Source organism: Rhincodon typus, chromosome 33, assembly GCF_021869965.1.
Source record: "Rhincodon typus isolate 14 chromosome 33, sRhiTyp1.1, whole genome shotgun sequence".
NCBI lineage: Eukaryota > Metazoa > Chordata > Chondrichthyes > Orectolobiformes > Rhincodontidae > Rhincodon > Rhincodon typus.
The window spans coordinates 34,092,901-34,120,194 of record NC_063364.1 but is presented as its reverse complement, the minus strand read 5'-3'; the positions used below and the strand labels follow the sequence as shown (position 1 = coordinate 34,120,194).

The 27,294-nt window shown below is 40.8% G+C and overlaps 1 protein-coding gene across 9 annotated transcripts in view; it reads right to left on the bottom strand.

The window, feature by feature from the left end:
* Positions 1-1,940: 1,940 nt before the first annotated feature.
* The window catches only part of dennd4a (DENN/MADD domain containing 4A), a 110,023-nt gene continuing 84,669 nt past the window's right edge, over positions 1,941-27,294 (bottom strand). For 5 of the 9 annotated variants that reach the window (XM_048615932.1, XM_048615933.1, XM_048615935.1 and 2 more), the window contains 13 exons: positions 26,338-26,493; positions 23,683-24,869; positions 22,104-22,314; positions 21,654-21,760; positions 16,577-16,752; positions 14,667-14,837; positions 12,605-12,803; positions 10,479-10,733; positions 9,774-9,891; positions 5,623-5,649; positions 3,822-3,984; positions 3,376-3,440; positions 1,941-2,963 (listed from right to left, as the gene is read on the bottom strand). In XM_048615932.1, the coding sequence (XP_048471889.1) occupies positions 2,827-2,963; positions 3,376-3,440; positions 3,822-3,984; positions 5,623-5,649; positions 9,774-9,891; positions 10,479-10,733; positions 12,605-12,803; positions 14,667-14,837; positions 16,577-16,752; positions 21,654-21,760; positions 22,104-22,314; positions 23,683-24,869; positions 26,338-26,493 (2,972 nt within the window). In that variant the 3' untranslated portion in view covers positions 1,941-2,826. The remainder of the gene's footprint in view (positions 2,964-3,375; positions 3,441-3,821; positions 3,985-5,622; positions 5,650-9,773; positions 9,892-10,478; positions 10,734-12,604; positions 12,804-14,666; positions 14,838-16,576; positions 16,753-21,653; positions 21,761-22,103; positions 22,315-23,682; positions 24,870-26,337; positions 26,494-27,294) is intronic. The other 4 variants (XM_048615934.1, XM_048615939.1, XM_048615938.1 and 1 more) reach the window with 1 other exon arrangement.

Below are 27,294 nucleotides of genomic sequence, written 5' to 3'. Positions count from 1 at the left end.
CCAGCTCTACACCTTGTTATCTCAGATTCTCCAGCATCTGCAGTTCCTACTATCTCCTGCAACTCCCTCACCTCTTTTGCTTCCTCCTCTGTCTCATCTAAAACATTGATATCTTGGAATGTTAAGCTGCCAATCCTGTCCCTCTTTCAGCCATGCCTCTGTGATAGCAACATCAGAATTGCATGCCCTAATCTAGGCTCTAGGTTTATTCAGTAGAGGGTTAGTCATGTCAGTTGGTGGAGTTTTCAGTTGTACCTGCGAGACCTGGCCAGTTATGGACACTGAGCATCACTGATAATTACATTTGTAGGAAGCATACCTAGCTTCAGCTGCTCACTGAATCAATGGATCGATTTGAGTGGCAGTTGGAGACACTAAGGAGCGTACAAATAGTGGAGACCGTCATACATAGAAGTTTATAGAAACATGGTCATGCCCAAGGTACAGAAGATAGATGGGTGATCGCTAGATAGAGCAGGCAGTCAGTGCAAGAGTCCCATGTAGCTGTCCCCTGTCAAAAATAGTATTCTGTTTTGGATACTGATGAGGGGGGGGATGGCCCGTCTGGTGAAATCAGCAGCAGCCATTACAACCATGGCTGGCCCTTCTGTACAAAGGTGAGGGAGATAGTGTAGTAGAGCAATAGTCACCAAATATTCATCAGAGATCCTCAGCACTAACTGTACTAGCCCTTCAGAAAGGCAGAGGCTCACTTACCCTGTACTGCAGTGAGATCCCTTCACCCACAGCAAAAAAACATTCACTGTTTTCTACTGAGTTCATTGCACTGCTCACAGACTGCTTCCTAGCGATGCTGACTGCTGCACTCTCTGCCTAGAACAGGTGACTTTGGACTTGGGGCTCCTAGAGCTCATCCTGGGGGTTGGGTAGAGATTAACTGACAGAGACTGATAGTTGCAATTAACGAACAACTCCATTATTATTCAGGCGGTGACTACCAGGATAGGTGTACGTGAATGAGCTGGACCTTGTCTATTTCATCAGGCAACTTTGTATAGGAATAGAAGTTAAACATGAGTGAATTAATGAACAATAAATTTAATTTACTCTCTCCTAAATAGTCTAAACATTAAGTACTAAAATGATGCATGCACTAGCTTAACGCTCCAGTCAGAGTCTGAATTATATGTTCAGGTCTTTGGAATGGGATTTGAACCCACAGTCCTCTCGGTCATATCTGAGAATTTGTTATTATTCGTTCACAGGATGAGGATGTCGCTGGTTAGGGCAGCATTTATTGTCCATCCCTAATTGCCCAGAGGGCAGTTAAGAGTCAACCAAACAGGATGGCAGTTTCCTTCCCTAAAGGACATTAGTGAACCAGATGGGTTTTTCCAACAATCGACAATGGATTCGTTGTCATCATTAGACTCTCAATTCCAGATTTGTTTTTTTAATTGAATTCAAATTCCACCATCAGCCACAGGATTTGAACCCAGATTCCCAGAACATTATCTGGGTCTCTGGATTAATAGTCCAGCGATAATACCACTAGGCCAGTGCCTACCCCTAGCTAAAGCTAATAACAAATACAGGAGGAACAGCAAAAAAGGAGGAGCAAAGAACTTCTGTATTTTTAATAAACTGTAGGAATAACGAGCAATGCATTTGGACACAGTGCCAATTTATAACTAAAGGTAAAAAACCTTTTGATATGAACAACAAGAGGTGGTTGGTGGGACACACATTTTATGTATGAATAGTAAGGCTCTGCTACTGCATTTTGGCTGTGTTCCTCCAGATCTTTTTTGTTTGAAAACTATCCTAAATTCAATTGTCTATGAAGATTTAACTGAAAAAATATAATTGCTCATATTGCAAGCTATTGCAAGTGTGTTAAATAAAACTAAAAAAGCATAAAAGGTTGTGTAAGACATTACTATTTGTTTGAATTCCAGACACTCAAAACCAACAGGAACTGATTATTCAAAAAGTGTTATTTAATAAGCTAATAAATACAATTTTACTTTCCCATAGGAAACTCATCTTCAAACATTAAAAAAAGAGTTTACACACACACACATTATCTTTGACCTCAACTTCTTTTCAATTAGTACTCAAATATATTTTAAATAGACAGCCCGTCTCTCTGGCCCTCAAGCATTACAGCCCCAATCACTGGATTGTCTCATCCTTTCAGGACAGGGATTCAGGAGGCGGAACGTGATGCATCATTTCTCTCAGAAAGTAAAGTACCACAAAAACTGCAAAGCAAATTCTAAAAGGAACATGTTAGACCACATTATATATGTATCAAGCGTATTTTGAAGCTGCATTATATAAGTATACATAATTATAAAGTAGATAGCATCAAAAGATTTCCTTATTTAAATATACAAATAGTGAACTTACAACTTATGTGGAAAAACATGTCACTTTTACATAAAGTGTCTCTGCTACACATTTCTCCTCTATGAACATTTATACAACTTAGGCTGAAAGTACTTCTAAAAAAGAACATACAGGTAACAGACTTGATGAGATGCAACAGTAGCCAGGTCGATTATGTACATATTAGCAGCATACTCTGAACAGTTGAGCCCTCTTGTTTATGCCTTCCTTCTTGTTGACCTGATCCAATAGCACTATAATACAAAACTATTTAAAATACCATCAAATTATATTTACATAGCTTTCCATGTGAATTCATTTTCTGTACACTTCTGTCATTTAACCCATCAAAAGGTTATCATAACTTAACAATGGTATATTTGGAAAGACCAAGTATTGAATTTCCATTGCACAACGTGATAGTTACACATCATTGATGTCAGACCACAATTTCAGCAATGTCAATCAGAATTCTTAGAGGTAGGGTTCACCAAAGATTCTGCGACATTCCATAACCCCAGAGCTGGGAGGCCGGTCACAATTATGGGTCAGCTTTACTTGGCTGGGAGTTAGCTGATCATATGCCTTCTTATATTCACGGTCAAATATATCTGTTTGAGATATGGAAGATAGATAATAGAAAGAAGATATTAACATGACCCTTAATAAAGTCCACGTGAAAATGAGGCAAAAACGTTTAACATTTACATTTTCTTCGAACTTATTTTTCAGTTTGAGGAATATTTTACAGTCCTGCTAATTCATTTAAATTACATTCTCCTACAACTGTCTGTAGTTTTACTTGTTTAAGGAACACAATGAGCCAGTTGCAGGTTCATTGTATAACTAGAATGCAAGGTTAAATCTTTGAAGAAAGTGTTTGTCTTTGGCACGCAGCAGCAAGGTGCTGCACCAGCTGACAAAATGCCCCTCACAGAGTCAGGACACAGACCAGTGACAGTGTACAGAGTTTGACATGATCAATGAGAAAAACAAAGTTACAAATATTGTGTGAAATGTTACCTATGTCAATGTTGTCTTTTCCAAGTGCCACAAGTGAGAGGAACAGAATCTCTCTGTATAAACTCCTTCAAGAGAAGAAAGAAAATAAAATACAATTTTAAAAAGCTTAAATTAGAAATTAACCTGAAGTTTTTCAAAGCTAAGCTTTTAGTGTATAACATTTCTCTTTTAAGCCAACCGAATGATTATCTCAAATTTTCTCATTTGTTGGCTCTGTTTAGCTCATTTTCATCCTGAGAATAGATCATAAAACATCCAATACTTGACAGAAAGCCATTGGCAAAGAGATTAAAGCAAATTTCCCATATATTCTTTCATTGCTTATGAGGATTAATGTTTGAAATAGAATTGATTGATTGGGGATGCTTGAAAAAGTTAAACTGTGATGAATACACAAAATGAGAAATGTGCAAACTTAAGAGGTGACTGATTATCAACTTGCTTACCTTTGCCGTCTAAAGTATGGTTGCATGCTCAGCACCTCAAGAATCTTGCTTATTGGCTTATAGATATTATTCATCTGAATACTCTTCACAATGCTATCTAGAAAGTCCTTGTTAAATAAACAGCCTCCATCTCGCAGTGTTTGAACAAGGGGATGCTTTTTAGCTGCAATTAGAAAAATTTACTTTGTATTAATTCTAGAACTAAGCTCTAATGATTTTGCAATAGGAAATAACACTGAATAATTCTTCCCAAAGATTTTAACTATCTTTAAAAATTGACGTCAGGAATTCTGACTGCAAGTTTTATACTGCACCTCATTTGAAGTGATATAATTTCACTGAATTTTATTTTCTTTTGGTAACAATTGGAGATAGGAGATTTTCTTCAACTGTGTTAGAAACTGTTACCTCCAGAGTGGGAAGGGCTATGAACTCTTGTATTTGGCCCCATTAATATTCTTACAGTTGTTTCCAATTCTAAAACAACTGCAGTCAATTGTGCTGTATTACTAGTTAACATTTTTCTGGAATTTTTATTTGGAATTTCAGCTACAATAGAACCCACTTTTTTTAATTCATTTGTGGAATGTGGGCATTGCTGGCTGAAACATCATTTATTGCCCCTCCCTAGTTGCCCTTGAGGTGGTGGTGGTGGTGAGCTGCATTCATGAACTGCTGCAGTCCACCTTCTATGAGTTGACCCACAATGCCATTAGGGAGGGAATTCTACCAGACAGACATGTCAGCCCATCAAAACAACAAGAATCATTTTGTACAAGTTAGGTTTCCTTTCAAGATGGCAGTACACAGGGGATCAAAGAGGTTTTCAAGGAATGCATTTAAAAAGTTCCATATGCATGATTTAGTATGCATTCTTTCTCTTTCCTCACTTATATAGTATTGTGCACAATAAGGTAGTCTAGTGCTGGTTAACCTGAGCCTTGGTCTGATTGTAATCGATCAACTTAATATCCTGATGCGTTGAATAAGTTGATGTCTATCAGGCCAGTAACAAAAGGGGCAGCTGGCCTTTGTTAGAAAATAAAAAAAGAGTTTCAAAATAAAAGGTGGGATTTCCACTACATTGCAATCCATGTATCCCTGACAGCAAAAGAATCAGGCTCAAAAGCAAAAGAATCAGAGACTTAATTAGTCTGCCAACTCTTATACATCAAAAACAGTAACTTGTGTTTGCTCGTGGAGTTATAACCTAAAAAGGACATTAATATTTGCAGAAGAAGATGAGGCAGAGAAACACGGCATAATTTAAAAGCAGGAAAAGAACAGGTGCTTGAGTGTGACACTTGAGGCAAAGGCAGTCACAGCAACCTGTGCAGTATTTACACGAATTTTAAACTTTACTCTTTCGAAGTGGTTACGAACCATTAAAGTTCAGTTGTGCAGTCCTAACACACAAACTATGTGGCAATTTCAGACAGTACATAATCTATTACAGTCACTGGCTGAAAGGGAGCTTTTAACAATCTCTGGCAGAGCAGTCTGGATATCTTCATATTATTTCACACAAAATTTCACGCCCAGAATATTGATTTAGATGTATTCTGGAAAATTTACAGCATAAATTTTTAAATATACAGTTTAAAAGATGTGGGTGGCAAAAAAAAAGCAAAGAAATTCACAAGGTGGCATTGATTTAATTGTTAAATAAGCAAATGCACTGCAATTAAACAATAAAATCAAATAACTGGTAGCAGACATTTTCTCAAAATGATGAAACATGATTTTAAAGACAACCAATAACTAACGACTGCTGATAATGAATAACAAATTTGACACTCACTCTCAAATAAAAGAGTGTAATTTAGACCTGTGAAGACAGAGAAAGTTTAGTTAGTTGCATTAAGAACACAGGTTTCAATGAACAACTGTGGTTAAAGAGGAAATCTATAACTTGAATAAACTAGAGTTATTAACTCAGCTGGAGGAACACAGCAGGCCAGGCAGCATCAGAGGAGCAGGAAAGTTGACGTTTCGGGTTGGGACCCTTCTTCAGAAATGGGGGAGGGGGAAAGGGAGCTCCAAAATAAAGAGAGAGGAAGGGTGGGATGGGGATAGGAGTGTGCAGGTAGGCGGTGGTGGGGATTGATCAGTGAGGTGGGAGGAGCGGATAGGTGGGAGAGAAGATGGACAGGTCAAGGAGGCGGGGATGAGAGGGAGGGTTGGTCACGGGATGAGGCTGGGGGTGGGGAGATTTTGGAACTGGTGAAATCCACGTTTAGACCATTGGGCTGTAGGATCCCGAGATGGAATATGAGGTGCTGCTCCTCCAGTTTCCGGGTGGCGTCATTGTGACACTGGAGGAGGCCCAGGATGGACATGTCGCCCAGGGACTGGGAGGGGGAGTTGAAATGGTTCGTGACGCCCTCTACTCCAACCCTAACCTACATAAAGCCTGGCCTCATCAATGTTAAGGTCAGTGCATGAACTGTCTGACACCTCCTTCTACCACCCCCTTGATCATGACCCCACTCCTGACCACCAAAACATCATCCCCCAGGCCATCCATAACCTTATCACCTCAGGTGACCTCCCGCTCAGCCTCCAATCTCATCGATTCCCCAACCCTGCACCACCTGTTTCTATCTCTTTCCCAAAATCCATAAATCAGACTGCCCTGGCCGACTTATTGTCTCTGCCTGCTCCTGCCCCACCAAACTTATCTCGACTCTATTTTCTCCCCCTGGCCCAGGAACTCCCCACCTACGATCAGGACACCACCCATGCCCTCCACCTCCTCCAAAACTTCCGATTCCCCGGACCCCAACACCTCATCTTCACTATGGACGTCCAGTCCCTGTACACTTGCATTCCCCACGCGGATGGCCTAAAAGCCCTCCGCTTCTTCCTCTCCTGCAGGCCCAACCAGCCCTCTCCATTGACACCCTCGTCCGCTTAACCAAACTTGTCCTTACCCTTGACAACTTCTCCTTCAACTCCTCCCACTGCCTACAGACGATAGGGGGTGGCCATGGGTACCCGCATGGGCCCAAGCTATGCCTGCCTCTTTGTAGGATACGTGGAACAGTCCCTCTTCCAAAGCTACACTGGCCCTATCCCCCACCTCTTCCTCCGTTACATCGATGACTGTATCGGCGCCGCCTCGTGCTCTCATGAGGAGCTTGAATAGTTCATCAACTTTACTAACACCTTTCACCGCAACCTCAAGTTCACCTGGACCATCTCTGATACCTCTCTCTCCTTCCTGGACCTCTGTGTCTCCATCTGTGGTGACTGCCTCGAAACCAACATCTATTTCAAGCCCATCGACTCCCACTGCTACCTAGACTACACCTCCTTTCATCCACCTTCCTGCCAGAATGCGATCCCCCACTCCCAATTCTTCCGCCTCCACCGCATCTGCTCCAAAGATGGGGCGTTCCACTCCCGAAAATTCCCAGATGTCCTCTTATTTCAAGGGCCACAACTTTCCCCCTTCGGTGGTCAAAAATGCTCTCGACTGCATCTCTTGCGTTTCCTGCACCTCTGCCCAGGTTCACCTGCCATCCGCTAACGTGGTCTATTGCACCCGCTGCTCCCGATGTGGCCTCCTCTATATCGGTGAGACCAAGTTGGGGCTCGGAGACCCCTTTGTACAGCACCTGTGCTCTGTTCACGACAAACGACAATACCTCCCAGTCGTGAACCATTTCAACTCCCCCTCCCACTCCCTGGGCAACATGTCCATCTTGAGCCTCCTCCAGTGTCACAATGATGCCACCCGGAAACTGGAGGAACAGTATCTCATATTCCACCTTAGGAGCCTACAACCCAATGGTCTCTATGTGGACTTTACCAGTTTCAAAAGCTCCCCACTCCTGGCTTCATCCCATGACCAACCCTCCCTCTCATCCCCACTTCCATGAGCTGACACAACCTGTCCATCTTCTCTCCCACCTATCCACTCCTCCCACCTCACTGACCAATCCCCTCCACTGCCTACTTGCACTCACCTTTCACCATCCCACCTACCTTCCCTGGCCCCAACCCTCCTCTCTCTATTTACTTCAGAGCTCCCTTCCCCCTCCCCCATTTCTGAAGAAGAGTCCCGACCGAAACATGAACTTTCCTGTCCCTCTGACGCTGCTTGGCCTGCTGTGCTCCTCCAACTCCAAACTGTATTATCTCCGACTCCAGCATCGGCAGTTCTTACTATCTCTAGAGTTATTAACTGATAGATTGTGAAGGTGAGCCACTACAATATCGCCCATCCCACTGTCAAAAGCATGGCTCCGATAAAGCACTTGTGATGTTTATGAATGTCGAGCAGATTTTTAGCTGAGGAGGAAAACTAAATTATTTTCCCAGTTTAGCTGAATAATATTGTCAGAAATTCAGAGCCTGCTGCTGGATTGGTGACTCAAGTTCCCCAACAGCCAAATGTAAAAAAGTGCCCTCTCATGCCTGAACCCCTCAGTTTGTCATTATGCACGGAAGCAGACAGGAAGCGGCTATATTAGAGATACTAGATGTCAAAGGGCCGACCTTCTAAAGATCTTGAGAGCTTGGGAACTCAAGAGTTTGAGATGAGTGTTGATTTATTATTTAGCGTGTGATCTAATGCTGGTTGATAGCTGCAACTAATGCAAAGATTCAACTAGAACTTAATTTACACAATACTTGCTAAAATCACACTAAACAGAAACATATTGAAAAACTATAAAACATTGGGAATAAAATTGTCATGGCAAGCAAATTAACAAATGCTGTGTACATTACAAAATTACTAGCAATAACTTACATTTGTATAATATCTTTAATGTATGTTAATATTTCAAGGCATTTTACAAAATAGTCATTAAACACCAAAACAAAGAGGGAGAGATAAGAAGTGGCGATTCAAAGCTTCATCAGAGGGGAGTTTTACAGGATGAGATGAAAGATGTGGGTAAAGGTTGAGAAAGGAATTCTACAACTACAGACCCAGACGGCTATAGTCACAACTGCCGATAGAGGAGCGAAGGAACAAGAGGTCAAAGCTCTCACCATGCAGAGATCTTAAACAGTGGTAGGACTGGAGGTCATAGAGACAAGCTGGAATTGTGTCATGAAGGAATTTGAGCTGAGAGGACAGGACTTTAAAATTTTGGATGTCACCAACCTAGAGGCATAAAGGACTGTCGTTAGAGAGAAGAAGGTTAAGAGGTGACTTAATAGAGACATACAAGATGATCAGAGGATTAAATAGGGTGGACAGTGGGAGCCTTTTTCCTCGGATGGTGGTGGCTAGCATGAGGGGACATAGCTTTAAATTGAGGGGTGATAGATATAGGACAGATGTCAGAGGTAGGTTCTTTACTCGGAGAGTAGTAAGGGCGTGGAATGCCCTGCCTGCAAAAGTAGTAGACTCGCCAACTTTAAGGGCATTTAAATGGTCATTGGATAAACATATGGATGATAATGGAATAGTTTAGGTTAGATGGGCTTCAGATTGGTTTCATAGGTCGGCGCAACATCGAGTGCCGAAGGGCCTGTACTGCGCCGTAATGTTCTATGTTCTTTAAGTGATGGGATTTGATTCAGGTTCAGGTACAGACAGCAGAGTTTTGGAAGATTTGACCTTTCTGGAGGGTGAAGACTGAGGGCTTGGTCAGGAGATGGTAGGAAAACGTTAGACCAGAGGTGACAATACCAAAAAAAAGTATACAAGTAATTGCAGCTGTACATTGATAGTTTTTAAAAAATCTCATCAGCATCCAGCTTTTTCTTTTAAAAAAAAGCTTAAAATAGTTGAAGGGGTGAGCACACCCAGAAGTGCGAACAAGTGAATTCATTTCAGTGCATACTAACTTAAAATGCTTCAGCAACCTTGCAACTTCAATAACAGTTCAGTGATGTAATTAAATGTAACAGTGAACATTAACTGTAACAATTCCTTTTGCTGGATACAGTCTCAAGGTCCTAATTGTCTTGTAAACATGAACTTGCACTCACTCTTAGCATTCCAGAGAATGTAGAAAGGCTGACTGGGATCTTGATGTAATTTTAGATTGTCCCACAGCACCTGAATTAAAACATGTTTACTGTCCTCTGACATCCAACTACGAGGAACCTGTGAAATAAAATCCTCTTACAGTGAGCAAGAAATTCAACAGCGGTCTTAAGAATAATTTTCAGCTGAAGGAAAACGTACATTGAAACAATGAAAATCAGTTACATTACATAAAACAGTAATCAACAGAAATTGAGAGGGGAGGCATGACTAAATAAAGGGACCAAGAAAACTGTGTTGTGGAGCCATTCTAGAGCCACAGCCTTCTGGACTCAAATGTAACAAATTAGAAATCAAATGTTTACATTTTTCAGCTGATACAGATGTCACCTTTAGGTAACGGCAGCTGGCTCAGCCATGACTTGACAAAGTCTTATGGTTTAATAAACCTCTACTGGTGACAGGTTTCTGTTTCTATTATGGACCAATAAATAATTTGTCCAATTGCAGGCTTTGTTCTTCCATAATTGAATTCCATCTGATGAAACCGATTTTAAGCTGTGTAGCAGCAGGATGAAGAACTATGTTATGGGTCTGCTGTTGGTAGTAGCTAAGCGAACAATTTGAATTGAGTACTGTGCTGTATTAAAACAAATTGGCACACAATGTTTCCTTGAGCAATTAAGCGTTCCTCATCACTGGCTTACCGTCATGCCTTTGTTACAGTGCTCTGAAGTTAGTACAAGTCCTGGCAGGTTGGTGGGTAGATCGATACGCCGAAAATACCACACCAAATTCCAGAATACAATTGGATGGTGATCCACAAATGTTGCCATAGATATTACTTGATCACCTTCATTCTCAAGTAAACTTTCTAACTCTTTCCACAACACCAAGGGGCTCAAGTAAGGAACAGTTATAGGGTCAGGATTTGGTAATTGCCATTCAAAGCCCAATCGATCCTACAAAAAAGATTAAGCACCAATCAGTTCCATAATGAGATCAAGGCTGAGACTTGGTTCTAAAACAAAACAAGGAATATATTCCAAAAATAAATCATTTAAGTATTAAACTAAAACCAAATACAATGAGTACTTTCAGTAGAACAATTGACAACTGGATTTCTACATGTCCTTCAATCTGCAGATACATGAATGAAGTAGTGAGTGCACGTGATCTTCACCTGCCATTTCAATCTGCCATTCTGGATTGATGTGGTTGGATTTATTAATAATGCTATTATGAAGCACGTATCCATATTTACTCAAATACAGGCTACGATAATCCTGGACTAAATCCTCATCGTTGGTTATTATTTGCTTAGTCTAATTTAAACAATAATGTTACTAGTCACTAAGTTTGAAATCCCAGATATTTACTAAGGGAATAAAGTTAAGGATGAAAAGTAATTTTCTTCCTCTCTGGGCGTTTCAGTGTCCTCTCTCTCTCTCTCCAGAGAGAGAAGTGCAAGCAGAGTCATTGAATATTTTCAAGGTAGACTTAGATAGATCCTTGACTGACAAGAAGTTGAGGATTACTGGGGTAAGTCAGGAGTGTGGAGTTGAAACCACAATCAAATCAGCCATGATCATATCAAATAGCTGAGCAGGCTTTAATGGGTCAAATAGTCTACAGCTCCCAATTCATATGTTTGTATGTGCAAAATTCAACAGTTTTGAACAAACAAAGAAACTTTACCCTACAAGGTCAGGAAAGTAAAACAAAGCGCTGTATATTTGTGCTTATTCTAAGAATTAACATGAGGCACAAATAAATTAACAGACAAGCAATAAAACTCATGACACTACATATTAAACAGCAGATGCAACCAAGACAGATTCCATTGATAGTAACTGACATTAGTAGTCACGAATAAACATTAAAGCTGTTTCCTTCACATTAGATTACAAGTATTCACATTAAAAGATCCAGCCTCCAAATTTCCTAAAATGCTGCTCCAACTTGGTCTGCCTCATTGACAGGTCATCTTTCACTGGTCCAATCTTTTCCTCTGAAATTGCATTTGATTGGATTCTCAAAGTTGTACCCATCTCTAATTACTGGCACAATTCTGTTTGACAATTCACAATTTGACAGCCAACTAGCTTCATTAAACTGGCACTGCTCCCGAGTTTCTCTGAAGTCCAGTCTCCAAAGCTGCAAATACTGCTTGTGGGCTTCCGTGGGAATCAACTTTCAGCTGCATCAAACAGTTCTCAGGACTGCTCCGGAGGCCCAGTGATCCAATGATTTTATTTAGTCCTCATCTGTTCCAAACTTCAGCAGCACTTGACACCTATGGAGTGACTTTCTTCTTTATCTCTGCCCTCTCTTTCTGACTAAAAAAAAATCTAAGAACAAAAAGATTGAAAATTGACTTTTGAACTCATTTTCCGTAACTATTGGATTGTTTTGAGAGTTCTACTGAAACATTCTGAGAGCATCTGGTGCTTATTACTAGGCAGAATCAAATGTAGCCAGCAGTAGAACATCCTGTGCCCTTATTACAATTTCAGCTAACTACCCCTCTACAGGTGCCAAACTTGGAACACAAAACAAAACCTGATTTAATCCTAATACTTTTAAAGCTTCTTAAAAACCTAAGAAAGGGGAAGGAAAGTCCTTTGGGAGTACTAAGTATTTTATACCAACATATTAGGGGAATATTAATTGATACATTAAATTTTCTCAACAGCATGGAGCTTCTTGAGTTAGTCACAAACACACGGGAGTGTTTTGAACAAAACATACATTCTGTAGATATTCTTTCACTGAATAAACTCAAATCAATTGGATTTCCATCTTTTTCTCACCCATACTTTAAGTCACATACCATTGATTCACTGAGATTTGTTGGTAGGCTGCCTGTTGGAACAGTGTGTATGTGGTGCCGAGTATTAGGCTCCTCAGCTATAGAACTGCATCCACTAATGCTTCTCGCAACCGTCTGCCCCAACAATAGGGACTCGTTGAATGCATGCCTTCTACCTGAAGGGATCTGAATACATCTTGCTGGCACAGGCTGATCATTTCTGGCAATAAGAAATAAATTTCAGAAAAAGGATAAATTGGCACAAAACCTACATTAAAAACTACTATAACTGAATCCTGATGGACATGCAATTATTTCTCTACAAATCTTCATTCCACATACAGTTTAAATGTTTTATCTGGCAATTCAATCTAAACAGTCAAAGAAAGTCACAACAAAGTATTTATTTTACTTAAGCACTTAGGCTTTAAAATCTTCTGCTATTCCAAGCTAACACTTGGACAGACTGACTGTATTTTAATCTGAGTGGACTAACTACTGAGCAGAGAATCCTGAGGAAGGGTCACCGGACCCAAAACGTTAACTCTGATTTTTTCTTCACAGATGCTGCCAGACCTGCTGAGCTTTTCCAGAAACTTCTATTTTTGTTCCTGATTTACAGCATCCGCAGTTCTTTCGGTTTTTATTAGGCAATGTGGTGAATTGGGCAAGGTCTCCACACACATAATTTTGGTGGGAACTTGTCAGTAAATTAAGCAAGTATAATTAGGCTCCAATCCACTAAATATCCCCCAGTTTTGAACTACTAAACCATAGCTAAGCAAAACATACAACACAGAGACTTGTGCATGCTTTGATCACAAAAGAATTTTTTTTTTTTTTTTTTTTAAAAGTCACTACTAATCATGGCTACAATATTTAAAAATGACAATCCAGAACAATGGTGTAAAATTAGGTAGCTTTCAATAAAGTGAATGGCCATAACAGTAGAGATGAATGTGAAATTTTAACAAAAAAAAGGGAAACCATCACTGGATCTCACCTAAGATACAAAACTTCAACTGGCTCTAACAGGGCAACGGGTGCAAGAGCTTCCAGTAGAAAGATTTTTCAATATTGAGTGGGACATAATTCAGTATAATCAAGGGTGACAATCTGGAAACAAATTGCCAGCTTCTCCAGCCCCTCAGCAACCAATTAGAAAATACTGGCACAGAGGTATTCATAAAAAAAGAGAAAGAGAACTAATTTGGCTTTCGTCTTACACAAATTCTATAATTTGTAGGTATCACACTTATTGGTCACTGTGCTTAGTATTGTACAACTTCGTAATAAACAATATAAAACTTATATATATATGATGCTTTGTGTACCTAACAGACAACCGGAAGTATTTTAAATAAAACATCTTCTGAAGCACAGTCACAGTGGAATGTAAATACTTAACAGCCTATTGGTACACAGCAAGCTCTTACATACAACAATCTAGAAATGGCCTCATAACCTGCTTTTGTGATTGAGGGATATGTATTTGTCAGATTATAGGAGAAAAGTCCTCTATTCAAAATAATTTTGTGGGTGATTTTATGTCCACCTGAGGGGATAGATAGGACCTCAGTTTAAAAATCTGATTTGAGAGGTGACACCTGTGACATTGCTGGACTTGCTCAGTACTGTACCAAAATGATTCTGTGCTTGATTTCTGTGCTCAAATCCTGGCGTGGAACTGGAATCTACAAATCTCTGATTTAGGCAAGTGTGCTACCAACTGAGTTACTACTGATTATACAAAATTGCAATTGTGATCAGTAAAAACCAGAGGCAACCAGTTTTCGAGCTTCACCATCACTAAGCCATTGCTATAGCAATCTCAGAAGTGGGAGATAACAATTCCTTATTGCCTTGCTGACTTTTGGCTTTCTTGTTCATCTGAAGTAATCTGTTCTGGCGCAACTGAAGGCTGTTTTTTGACATGCAGAGGTATGAAAACAGTTCTCTAGCTTTAACAAAATCAATCAGCTAAATCAAGTTTCATTCCTACTGCACGGAATTCCAAAACTAAGAGGACAAGTGGGCATCCTCTGCCCAGAGCTTTGATTTAGCACATGCTTATTACATTTACCCTTGTGTGACTGAAACTCCTTGCACTGTAATTCTTGGTGAGTGAGGCTTGTTGACATCGATCATACCCAGACCAGGCGGGGAGACCATCAGGTCCTTTGTTCCCGGATAGGATGGTCCAGATTGCAAACTCTGCATACTTTCTGTAGACGGACTCGATTTCAGAAAATACCTAAATAAATTCACAGCAGTAAGTATTTCCTTCATTGGTTTTAATATTTTAAGAAAAATACCTACAAATACTGTATTAACAAACCAACTAAATTATACTTGGAGTGAGGACCTGGTTTTAAAATGCTGATAACTGAACAGTTTGGTTGGACTGAGTCCTTGAAACCTATAAGCTTATAGCACAACAACACTGATAGAGAAGATACAGAAGCTTGAACACATGCACCAGCAGATTCAAGAACAGCTTCTTCCCTGCTATTATTAGGCTGATGAATGGACTGTCTAACTTCAAATAATGTCGATCTTGTCAATGTTGTTCTTGCCTTGCGCACGTCCTGTGCGGTGTAACCTGTATGTCTCACTCTGTCAAAGTTTCCTTCCATCTTATGATCTGTATGCCCTTGTTCACTATTATCTGCCTGTACTGCTCACAAACAAAGCTTTTCATTGTACTTAGGTACACATGACAATAAATCAACTCAATCAATCACCAGGCTCAGAGTCAAGGACTGCAGATGCTGGAAGCTAGAGTCAATAAATGTGGAGCTGGGAAAGCACAGCCAGTCAGACAGTATCCAAGGAGGAGGAAAGTCAACATTTTGGGCGGAAACCCTTCGTCAGGCTCAGAGTCATTTACTCCTGGAACAGTCACAATGTTACCACATGATAATCTCCCCCAAAAATCATACAGCATTACATCATAACTGAATTTTTGTGTCATTTCTGGAACTGTCAAAGGCTAAGAGCAGGTTTCCCAGGTGACCAAATGATTTTGTGCCATCAAATTAACATTGATGTACAAAGACTTCAATGACAGCAATTGTTTTAAATATTTATATTTGGGTTACATGAATGTTGGCAACTCTGTACTTTACGCTCATCCCTCATGGCTGTTGTTCTATGGCTGATTTGCACATTAGAATTGCTTGGTAAACTGGGACAAAGAACAATACAGCACAGGCCCTTCAAGCACTTGCCTGCACCAAACCACTTCAGAGGATATACCTACTTAAGGGATATCACGGACCAGACTGGTTCTTTCCTTCCTTGAGGGACATGTATAGATTCTCTCCATGAAAGTAAAGGAGCTCCAAACTCATACTGAAGTTAACTTTGCTCAAATATGTTGGGCTTCACTGTGTTAACAGGGGAAGTTTCTAATCAGTCATTCTAACTGAACAGCTCAGTCACAAATATGGCTCACGAATTGGATTGGACTTCAAATGTAAACTATTACTCTCTCGACAGACGCTGCTAAATCTGCCTGGTTTCTCGGTATTTTCTGTTTTTATTTCGTATTTACAGCTTTCACAGTATTGTGCTTTTCTTTCATAAATTGGGTAATCTAATTAGAAATTTTTATCACACTATCTGAAGCATATTTAGCATTCATGCCCTACATTTCCATACGCTATCTTTTACAGAGTATATGTTGTAAACCAAACTTTTTCACAGAACATTACAAGATGCCCATCTAGGAAACCCTGGGACTAAGGCTCTTCTTTCACACTGTTTTGATCAGCTTACTGACATTCCAAAGAACTCATGAAGAATTTGCTCATTTGATCTGTCCTACATTCTATTCATACGAATAGGTAGATGATTCTTGCGACAAGAAAGTACAGAAAATAGTCAAGTTCCCAAAAATATGTTCATTAAAATGAAATAATGAAATATACTCTTTTCATTCACACTTCATGCATACATACATATTCATATTATACTGCAGCAACCTATTACCTGCCAGGACCTCGCAGATCTCGAATTTCAATGCCAAGGAAAGGAAGGAACAAGTTGCCGCAGAAAGGGCATGTCGTGTTGAGGTTGGAGTCATCTGCTGTCCAGCCAGCCATTATTTCCTCGTCATACACTAGTGAGTCACAAGTTCGACAACGTGAACAGCTGGAGATAAGAATCTGAAACATTATTGATAAACACAAGTTTCTTTTCTGTTTTAAAGAAACTCTCAAAGGTAGTAAAATTCACAATATTGACTTTAAGCAACTAATATGAATAGAACATGCCTCACATGAAACATTAGTCTTGTTATAAATAAGAAATGGCAATAATTCTCATGCGGCCCATCAAAAGTTAGATTGGTTAAATGAGCAAAGCATGCCTCAGACAGAAATTCTACACAAAAAAGTCTTAACTTCCTCTTTTGAATCCTAAATTAACATTACAGAAAATACTTTCCTCCCTTTTGCTGTTCCTCTACTGTCTAAAAACAACATGGCCTCTGATATAAAATAGTGACATGGAAATCTTAACACTAAACAGTTATTTATTTGCAAACTGTAGCTACTCTTTACAATAAAAAGAAGTATTTGCTTCTGAATGGAGAGAGAACGTGCCCAGAAGGCAAAACACCTCTGAGTACTGTTCAAATTTAGAATCAGGGTGTCTTTTGACCCACTGAATTTGCATTTTTGTTGGAGAAACTGAAGACAATCATTTCAGAGACCCACTCTATCCCAACTGCCTTATTTATTTCTCTAGATTAACACTCAATTTATCACTCATCTCATTGCTGTCTGACACACATTGATGGCACTGAATGTCAACGTAACAGTCAAAACTATAACAGAACAGAAAGATAATCTCTTCAATGACCTGGTCATCAGCCTTCAGAACTCCACAGTAATTCCACAGAATTTGTTAATTAATATCAGCAGATAAAAGGAAGTGAACTAAAATTTGACAAATCCCCGTGACTAGATTGCTTACTCGCTAGTTCTATAAAACGGGTAGCCGTGGAGATGGTTGATGCACTGGCTAAGATTTTCCAAAATTCCTTAGATTCAGAAATAGTTACTCTGCATTTCAAGAAAGAGAGAAAGTAAACAATGACATGCCAGTTATGATGATCAGTCATTGCGAAAATGCTGGAATCTATTATTAAATCAGTCTTAAAAATGCACTTAGAAAGTGTATTAAAGAACAAGTCATCATGGTTTTCCCCTGGGAAAATCTTAATTTAGTAGAATTAGACCATCAAAAGATGTAAAAGCAGAAGTAGGCCATTTAGCCCACAAAGTCTGCTCCACCATTCAATAAAATCATGGCTGATCTGATAATCCTCGATTCCACTTGCTCCACTTTTTCTCCAGAACTTTGAATTCCCTTACTGATTACAAAAATCTGTTAATCTCAGCCTTGAATATTCTTAACAACCCAGCCAAAATAGTCTTCTGCAGTAAAGAACTCCCCAGACTGGTTGCCTTGGAGAAGAAATTATACATCTGGGTCTTAAATTGGTGGCCCCTTACTCTGACATTATCCCTCTGATTCTAGACTCTCTGCACCTGGGGAATCAACCTCTCAGCATTCACCCTGTCAAGATCCCAAAGATTTGCATATGTTTCAATCAGGTTTCCTCTCATTTTCCTAAACTTTGAGTAGAAGCCCAAAATATTCAACTTCTCTGCAAAAGAAAATTCCTCCACATCCAGAATCAAACTAGTGAACTTCCTCCGGTTTACCTCCGATACCATTATATCTTTCCACAGATAAGGGGGATCAAAACCGTTCACAGTCTTATGAGTCTGGTCTGGCTTGTGACTTGTATTGTTTTAGCAAGACTTCCCTACTTGTATACTCCATTCCCTTAAAGATAAAAGATAAATATTCCATTTGCTTTTCCAATTATCTGTTGAATTTGACCATTGTTTTTTGTGGTTCATGAATAAGGACACCCAAATCCTGCTGTGGTGCAATTTTTTGCAGTCTTTCCCAATTTAAATAACATTTAGCTCTTCTATTCTTCCTGCTAAAGTGCATAACCTCACATTTCCCCACATTATATTCCATCTGCTAAGTTTTTACCCACTCACTTAATTGGTCTGTAGTCCTCTGTAGTAAACTCTTCCCATCATCCTCACAGACTAGTTAAGCAACAGCCCAATATTGTCATACTCACAAATTCATACCTTACAGACAATGTCCCAGACACCACCATCACCATCCCTGGATATGTCCGGTGCCACGGGCAGAACAAACCCATCAGCGGTGGTGGCACACTGGGATACAGTCAGGAGGGAGTTGCTCTCGGAGTCCTCAACATGGACCCCATGAAATCTCACGGCTTCAGGTTAAACTTGGGCAGGAAACCTCCTGCCGATTACCATATACCATCCTCCCTCAGCTGATCAGGAAGCACTGCGGATGACAAGGGCACAAAATGTGCTCTGGGTGGGGGATTTCAATGTCCACCACCAAGACTGGTTCAGCAGCAGTACTACAGATTGAGCTGGTCAGGTCCTAAAGGACGTAGCTGTTAGACTTGGCCTGCGGCCGGTGGTGAGGGAACCAACAAGAGAGAAAAACAGACTTAGCTTCATCCTTACCAATCTGCCAGCTGCATTGCATCTGTCCATGACAGTATCGGTAAGGGTGATCATCACACAGTCCTTAAGGAGACATCAGTTAAAAGACAAGGCTGAAGCATTCGCAGCAATCTTCAGCCAGAAGTGGCGAGTGGATGATCCATCTCGGCCTCCTCCAGTGGTCTCCAGCATCACAGATACCAGTCTTCAGTCAATTCGATTCACTCCACGCGATATCAACAAACGGATGGAGACACTGGATACTACAATGGCTACAGGCCCTGACAACATTCCAGCAATAGTACTGAAGACTTGTGCTCGAGAACTTGCCACTCCCCTGTTCCAGTACAGTTACAACACTGGTATCTACCCGGCAATGAGGAAAATTGCCCTGTACACAAAAATGCAGGACAAATCCAACCTGGCCAATTACCACCCCATCAGTCCCCTCTCGATCATCAGTAAAGTGATGGAAGGTGTCACCAACAGTGCTATCAAGCAGCACCTGCTCAGTGACGCCCAGTTTGGGTTCTGCCAGGGCCACTCAGCTCCTGACCTCATTACAGCCTCGGTTCAAACATGGACAAAAGAGCTGAATTCCAGAGGTGAGGCGAGAGTGACAGCCCTTGATGTTAAGGCTGCATTCGACCGAGTGTGGCATCAAGGAGCCCCAGCAAAACTGGAATCAATGGGTACCAGGGGTGAAACTCTCCTGTGGCTGGAGTCGTACCTGGCACATAGGAAGATGATTGTGGTTGTTGGACGTCAATCATCTCAGCTCCAGGACATCTCTGCAGGAGTTCCTCAGGGTAGTGTACTTGGCCCAACCATCTTCAGCTGCTTCATCAATGACCTTCTCTCCATCATAAGGTCAGAAGCGGGGATGTTCGCCGATGACTGTACAATGTTCAGCACCATTCATGACTCCTCAGATACTGAAGCAGTCCATGTTCACATGCAACAAGATCTGGACAATGCCCAGGCTCAGGCTGACAAGTGACATTCGTGCCACATAAATGCCAGGCCATGACCATCACCAATAAGAGACAATCTAATCCCCATCCTTTGACATTCAATGGTGTTACCATCACTGAATCCCTCACTGTCAACATCCTGGGGGTTACCACTGACCAGAAACTCAATTGGACTCACTACATAAACAGTGGCTACAAGAGCAGGTCATGAGCTAGGAATACTGCAGCGGATAACTCACCTCCTGACTCCTCAAAGCCTGTCCACCAACTACAAGGCACAAGTCAGGAGTGTGATGGAATACTCCTCACTTGCCTGGATGAGCGCAGCCCCAATAACACTCAAGCAGCTTGACACTATCCAGGACAAAGCTGCCCCCTTGATTGACACCACATCCACAAGCATCCACTCCCTCCACCACGGGTGCTCATTAGCAACAATATGTACCGCAGAAACTCAAAGATCTCAGACAGCACCTTCCAAACCCATGACCACTTCTATCTAGAAGGACATATGGGAACACCAGCACCTCCAAGTTCCCCTCCAAGCCACTCACCATCCTGACTTGGAAATATATCACCGTGCCTTCACTGTTGCTCAGTCAAAATCCTGGAATTCCCTCCCTGATAGCATTGTGCGTCAATCCACAGCAGGTGGACTGCAGCGGTTCAAGAAGGCAACTCACCACCACCTTCTCAAGGGCAACTAGGGATGGGCAATAAATGCTGGACAACCAGCGACCCTCACATCCCACAAATGAACGGGAAAAAAAGAGCCAATTAGGCAGCATTTTGTTACCACTGGTGTAATTTCTTGCCACATGTTATGGCGCATTCATGGATATCCTTTCTTAGAGCTGCTGGGTACAGCAGGCATACTACTGACCCCCTTCTCCATGACAGTGGGCATGTTACTTACCGCTCCCTTCCGTACCTTTGGGTATTGTTACTGGATGCAGTCAGGGAGGCCCTGGTTGGGGCAATTGTAAGGGAAAGAGGCAGTTTTCTGTTGGCCATTCCACTCTTGCTAGCAGGTCCTTATGTTGGGCTCAGGATGCTGGAGAAGGACCAACTCTCCCTACAGCTACAGGCATACTTGCCAGGGTTCACTCACCTGGTTTGGCCCCCAGCTGAAACCAGTGGTATCAGAATGAAAGTGTCAACTTAATAGCCTCAATCAGCCTCCATGTGGAAAGGCTATTACCTATCCTTTTTGCCTGGACTTAATGGGGTGAAAGGAGAGTCAGGAAGTCAATAGGGTCTCTATCCTACATCTTCCTGCTCCATCATGTAATCCAACCCACCTCTGAGGTACACTTTTGGGAGGAGCATTAAAATCTGATCCTGGTCTTTTCAACTTTCCTGCCAGTTCTCTAAAATCTTTTAATTCTCATCTTAGGATGCTGCATAACATTTACAGAATTCCTTTAAAGTGAGCCATTTGTCCAACATAAATTTGACTTGTGGATGTTAAACAGCATCAGTGATAATTGAGACAGATGTATTATTTGTTTGGTTTACCTCTACGGCATAATTCTGGAAGATACTGGTGCTGCTTGTATATTGAGAGGATCCTACATCAGATTTGTCTGGTAAAGGAAAGTTGAAACTTGTTGACTGAGCGCTGCCTGAAAATGAAACAGATCAGAGGCGTTAGAGAAAGCATTTATTGAATTTATTGACAAGCTTATCTGTCTCTTTAATTCAGCCAAATCATGCAAATAAAACTTTTCCCAACAAATGTACCTGTAGCAATTTTAGATTCAGTTTTAGTTTCATTGTGCCAATAATTATTCATTGGATCACACCAGTTTTATACTTGAAGTTGTTGCTGCTTTATGCAACAAGGAGAGAACCAGAAGCAATGAGGCCTCATGAACTTTTATAAAGCTAGCATCACAACAAACAGAAATTTTACATTATCATTCAGATGTTGTAAATCAATTACATAAGGTCCTGGACCTCTCATACCAACTTGCAATGGCTGCCTAGGTGTCCCCTCGTCGTTTCCAGAGCTCTCCAAACTAGCCTGCTGCCATCCTTTGGTGTCGTCTGCAGGCGTGCTATAGGCTGGAGGTGAAGCTACTCCGTCTGAGTCATCATATGTCACCTCATCTAAAGATGATGCATCAGGATCCATTACTCCAACTGAAGAGACACTATTTCTCTCAGAATAATGCTCCTAAAAATTTAAGTTAAAACAGTTTATACTTTTGGGCTTTACATTTACAAAAAGTCTCATCAATGCATTTCGTGGAAGAACTGTATTTGTTGAATTGAAGTACAACAGAAACTTTGTGCGAACATACAATCTAAATGAAAAGAAAGAAACAAATTTAAAATGATCTATCATAACAAACTCTTCTTGAGATGTTGTGGTCTGAGCCCATGACCCATCCCTAACTGCCCTTGAACTGAATCACCATCTAGGCCAATCCAGAGGGCAATTAAGAGTCAACCACATTGCTGTGGGTCTGGAGTCACATGTAGGCCAGACCAGGTCAGGACAGCAGGTTTCTTTCCCTAAAGGACTTTAGAGAATGACATAACAAGGTGTAGAGCTGGATGAACACAGCAGGCCAAGCAGCATCAGAGAAGCAGGAAAGCTGATGTTTCGGGTCTAGACCCTTCTTCAGAAATCTGCTTGGCCTGCTGGGTTCATCCAGCTCTACACCTCGTTATCTCAGGTTCTGCAGCATCGACAGTCCCCACTATCTTAGAGAATGACGTATTTTTTACGACAATTGATGGTAGTTTCACTGCACTATTACTGAGAGTAGTTTTATATTCCAAATTTTAAAATTAATGAACTGAATTTAATTCAAATCCCACCAGCTGCTGTTACCATTTTGACCCCGCTCTTTCCTCTTAACATGCAAAATCTCACAGTATATTTTTATACAGTGTTAAAGTGGGTTATTTGGTCTGTGCTGGCTCTTTGAAAGAATTGACTGATTTAATCTTGAACCTCAGCCTTTTCTTAATAATCCTACATTTGTTCATGGAACTATCCCCAAAACAAAATAGAGAAAAATAAAAGCAAAATACAACAGATACTGGAAATCTGAAATAAAAACAATGAACCAGAGAAACTCAGCAAGTGTGGAGTGAGAAACAGAGTTAATGTTAAGTTTATTATGACTCTTCTTCAGAATGAGGAAGTCATATTGTCGCCAAAACATTAACTCTGTTTCTCTCTCCACAGATGCTGCCAGATCTGCTGAGCTTCTCCAGTACTTTTGGTTTTATTTCAAGCGGAGGAAAAGCTTTTTCACTGAAGTGGTTAGATCTGGAATGTACTGTCCATGTGCATGGAAGAGGCAGATTCAATCAATCAATGTGTTCAAAAGTGAATTGTATCACTATCTGAAAATGAAAAATGTGCAGGGATACACAGTAAGGGTGAAGGAGGCGCACTGGGTGAACTCCTCCTTCAGAGAGCCTGCGATGGGCCAAATGGCTTCTTTCTGCACTGTAACCATTTTGTAATTCTAGGATGCATTTAAAATGCTCAGCCTCATTTTTAAGCTCCTGTGGAAGAAAGTCCTACCTTGCCATTATCTTTGATAGGTACAGCCAATGTTGTCAATTTGGTGTACCATTTGCTTGCCTTTTCTGCCACTCCCTTCCCAGCAGAGAACATGCTATGTTTTAGCACGTCAAAGGTGGGTGGTAGCAATGAATCCAGTTTAGAAGGAGGTGGAGACATAAGAGTCAAAACTCCACCTGTCTCTCGAATTTCCACTCTCCTGTTGCTACTTGGAGAGAATGATGGTGAGGACCAGAGTCTGTCTCTTTGCTTGCCAGTAAACTCGCCCTTTCCATGTGGTTGAAACGTTCTGGATCGACAGAGTCCTTTTGCTCTGGGTGAGCCCACTGGAAGGCTAGACCTCCTGGATCCCTTGACTGCAGGTAAGCCTTTGATATGAGATGGTGTTTTGCTATCGTCATCTGTTTTTGAGAAATCCATGCTAGGTGTGCGACTAGTTAAAGGACTACTCATGGAGTCCATGTACATTTCTATCTCTTCAGCAAGGTTTCGGCGAGCTGAAATAGTAGAGGGACATTTGTCGTAGTCTTCATCCTCTTCCTCCTCCTCTTTCTCTTGACTGGTTTCTGCAAGCAGAAGAGAAAGTGGGTCATAGCCTCTTTGAACCCCCCTTCTTTCTGCTGGTTTGATCCCTGCTCCTGCACTCATACTCCTCTGCAATTGCTTGGATTGCAGCCCTTGTTTCAGTTTATGGTTAGGATGCCCACTAGACACTGCATTATCAGGTTCACTGTCCAGATCTTCTAAGTCAAAGATGGCAGGAGAATCTGTTTTATCTTCCTCTACATTGGCCAATGTTTCATTCAGATCATACGGTGTGTCTTCATCACTCAGCTCCTTTTCTGGATTCAAGCTGACCGGTTTATGCATATGTCTGGGTTTGCTGATCTCGAGTGTGTTTGGTCTTGTGACCATTTGTAAAGCTGTCGAAAGTATTTTAGCATCAGCACCCAATTTGTCCGCAATTCCCCTGGGGTCAGTGTCTATGCTTCCTCTGTGCATCCTAAGTCCTGCAAAAGTATCACCACTAAGATTGCGGTTTCTGCTGCCCCACACCATTTGTTGCTTCAAGCCAGGTTCCACAGCGGTCTTGTGTCTCTTGTGCAAACTGCTGCCATGACCTAGTCGAGGATCAGGATATGCAGCACTATCGAAGGATGCAGTAAACAGCAAGCCTGCCATATTTTCTGTAATCAGACATCAGATATTTTCAATCAATTGAAAGTTTTTTTACAATTACTGAAATGTACTTTATTCTATTTCCAATTGAATTAAACAGACGTATATACAATGATTTTTCTTAAACTGCTTTTACTCTTTATATCATTGTTAGCTGAAAGGATATAAACAATTTGTTCCTAAACTTCTACAATAGAATCAAAGGCTACTTCTTCATCTTTGAACCTGACTTTGCATGATGGATCCCTGATATCACAGGAAATGCATGCTATGAGTTATGAACTAGACTGCATTGTTACTATACTCCACTTGGAAAATGCACAGTTCAGATCAGGTCTATTAAAAATACTTGGTGAATGGAAACTAACAGTTTATCAGGCACATTTAGGCAGGATCTTAGCCCATTATATAGAAATCCTATTGTTAGAAAATAATAGCAATAACAATATTATTGCTCATCCCTAATTTCCCAGTTACAAGTCAACCATATTGCTGTGGGTCTGGAGTCACATGAAAGCCAGACCACGTAAGGATGGCAGTTTCCTTCCCTAAAGGACATTAGTGAACCAGATGGGTTTTTGGACAGTGAAGAAGGTTATCTCAGATAAGAAAGAGATCTTGATCAATTGGGCTAAGGAGTGGCAGATGGAGTTTAATTTGGATGAATGCCAGATATTGCATTTTGGTAATACAAACAAGGACAGGACTTATACAATTAATGGTAGGCCCTAGGTAGCTCGTAGAACAGAGAAACCTAGGGATGCAGGTACAGTTACAACATTTAAAAGACATTTGGATAAGGTCATCAATAGGAAAGGTTTGGAGGATATGGCCCAAGTGCAGGCAGGTGCAACTAGTTTAGTTTCGAAACAGGGTAGGTATGGACTGGTTGGCCTGAAGGGTCTGTTTTCATGCTGTATGACTCTATGACAATGGATTCATAGTCATCATTGGATTCTTAATTCCAGATATTTTACTGAATTCAAATCCACCATCTGCTGAAACAGGATTTGAGCTCTGGTCCCCAGAACATTACACAGGTCTCTGGATTAACATACCACTAGGCCATCGCCTCTCCCTGTTGTGTCGACTCACGTTGTGTCACATTTCTTTTATGCTCTTTGGAGAATACAGGAAAGCAAGAAGCTTTTTCTCAGGTCTGTAGTGTACAGTACCTGATTCCAAAGGAGAAGGAAATGGTTTTGGACGGTTTTACCACACAGTCAAACCAGTTTGAGGGCGTTTTAAAAAAAAACTGAAAACAATTTGTTCCCCTAATGTCCTTTATAATCTCCATACACAGAAATCTCAAGAGTAATGCTTTAATTTAAAGCACTTTTCACACATAATTAAATCCTTCCACCTGTAGGTGTGCAGTAGTATCTCACTATTGATGAGTTTAAAACTTTACAAGTATAGCAAAGATAATTCTTAAATTTAACTCCTAATCATGAAACATGTTCTAAGATTACAAACCACTGTTTTCTGCATTGGTCTGGTTTGGATTGGCAGTTTCAAAGCTGCAGTTCATCTTTACGATGCTAGTCATAGATGTTAAGTCACTTCTGGTTCCTTGAAAATCCAATTGGGACAGACAATCCCCACTGCCCTTTGCACTTTCATTCTCAGACACTGTAAGCAATGTAAGAAACAAATCATCGATCAATTGTGAAACGATCCTGAACTAAGTGTATCTTTTTAGATGAATTTTCTTCCCTTGCCTTCTTTCTCTGTTGGGATATCAAACCTTCCTGAGAGCCTATGGCATCACACATTGTTTACCACCTATCTTTTAGGCAAACATTCTGCATTCAGTCAATTTTAGTTAGCCATGTACCAATTTGGACGTGGACCACATTTGTAAACATCCATTTCCAACTGGGGTTAGTGGATAGTGATTGAGATTTTTTTTGACTTCTCTATCCCAGGAGAACTAAAGCCAATTGAAGTGACCCTACTACCACCCAGGCTTAAATCACCCTCTGTAGCTCAGCCCAGTGAACCTTGTGGCCTGCAAGATCAAACAAGGCTTCATCAATCAAGTAAGCATGATTACACCTTAACGAAAGGCAGGTTATTTGTTGTCAGCTTTCACTGGCTGACGAACTAAAATCCACCAACAGTTAAATCAAAACAGGTTATCAAAATCAACTGATAATTTGGAGCAGTCTGAAATTTGTAATTTAACTTTGAAGTTTAGGTTCTTAAGCTCTCAAGTTACAATTTTGTGGTTTATGGTGTCCAATAAACTCGTGATTTGACTGCTGCCTTGGAACACTCTCGGGAAAGCAGAAACAATCTGAATATTTTAATCAAGCTAATGGTTTTCTATTTGACTGTCCTCTGTGAAGTTCCTGGGTGCCAAACTATTCAGGAATACAAACCAAACTAGATTTTATCTGCCGGAGGAGCACAGCAGGCCAGGCAGCATCA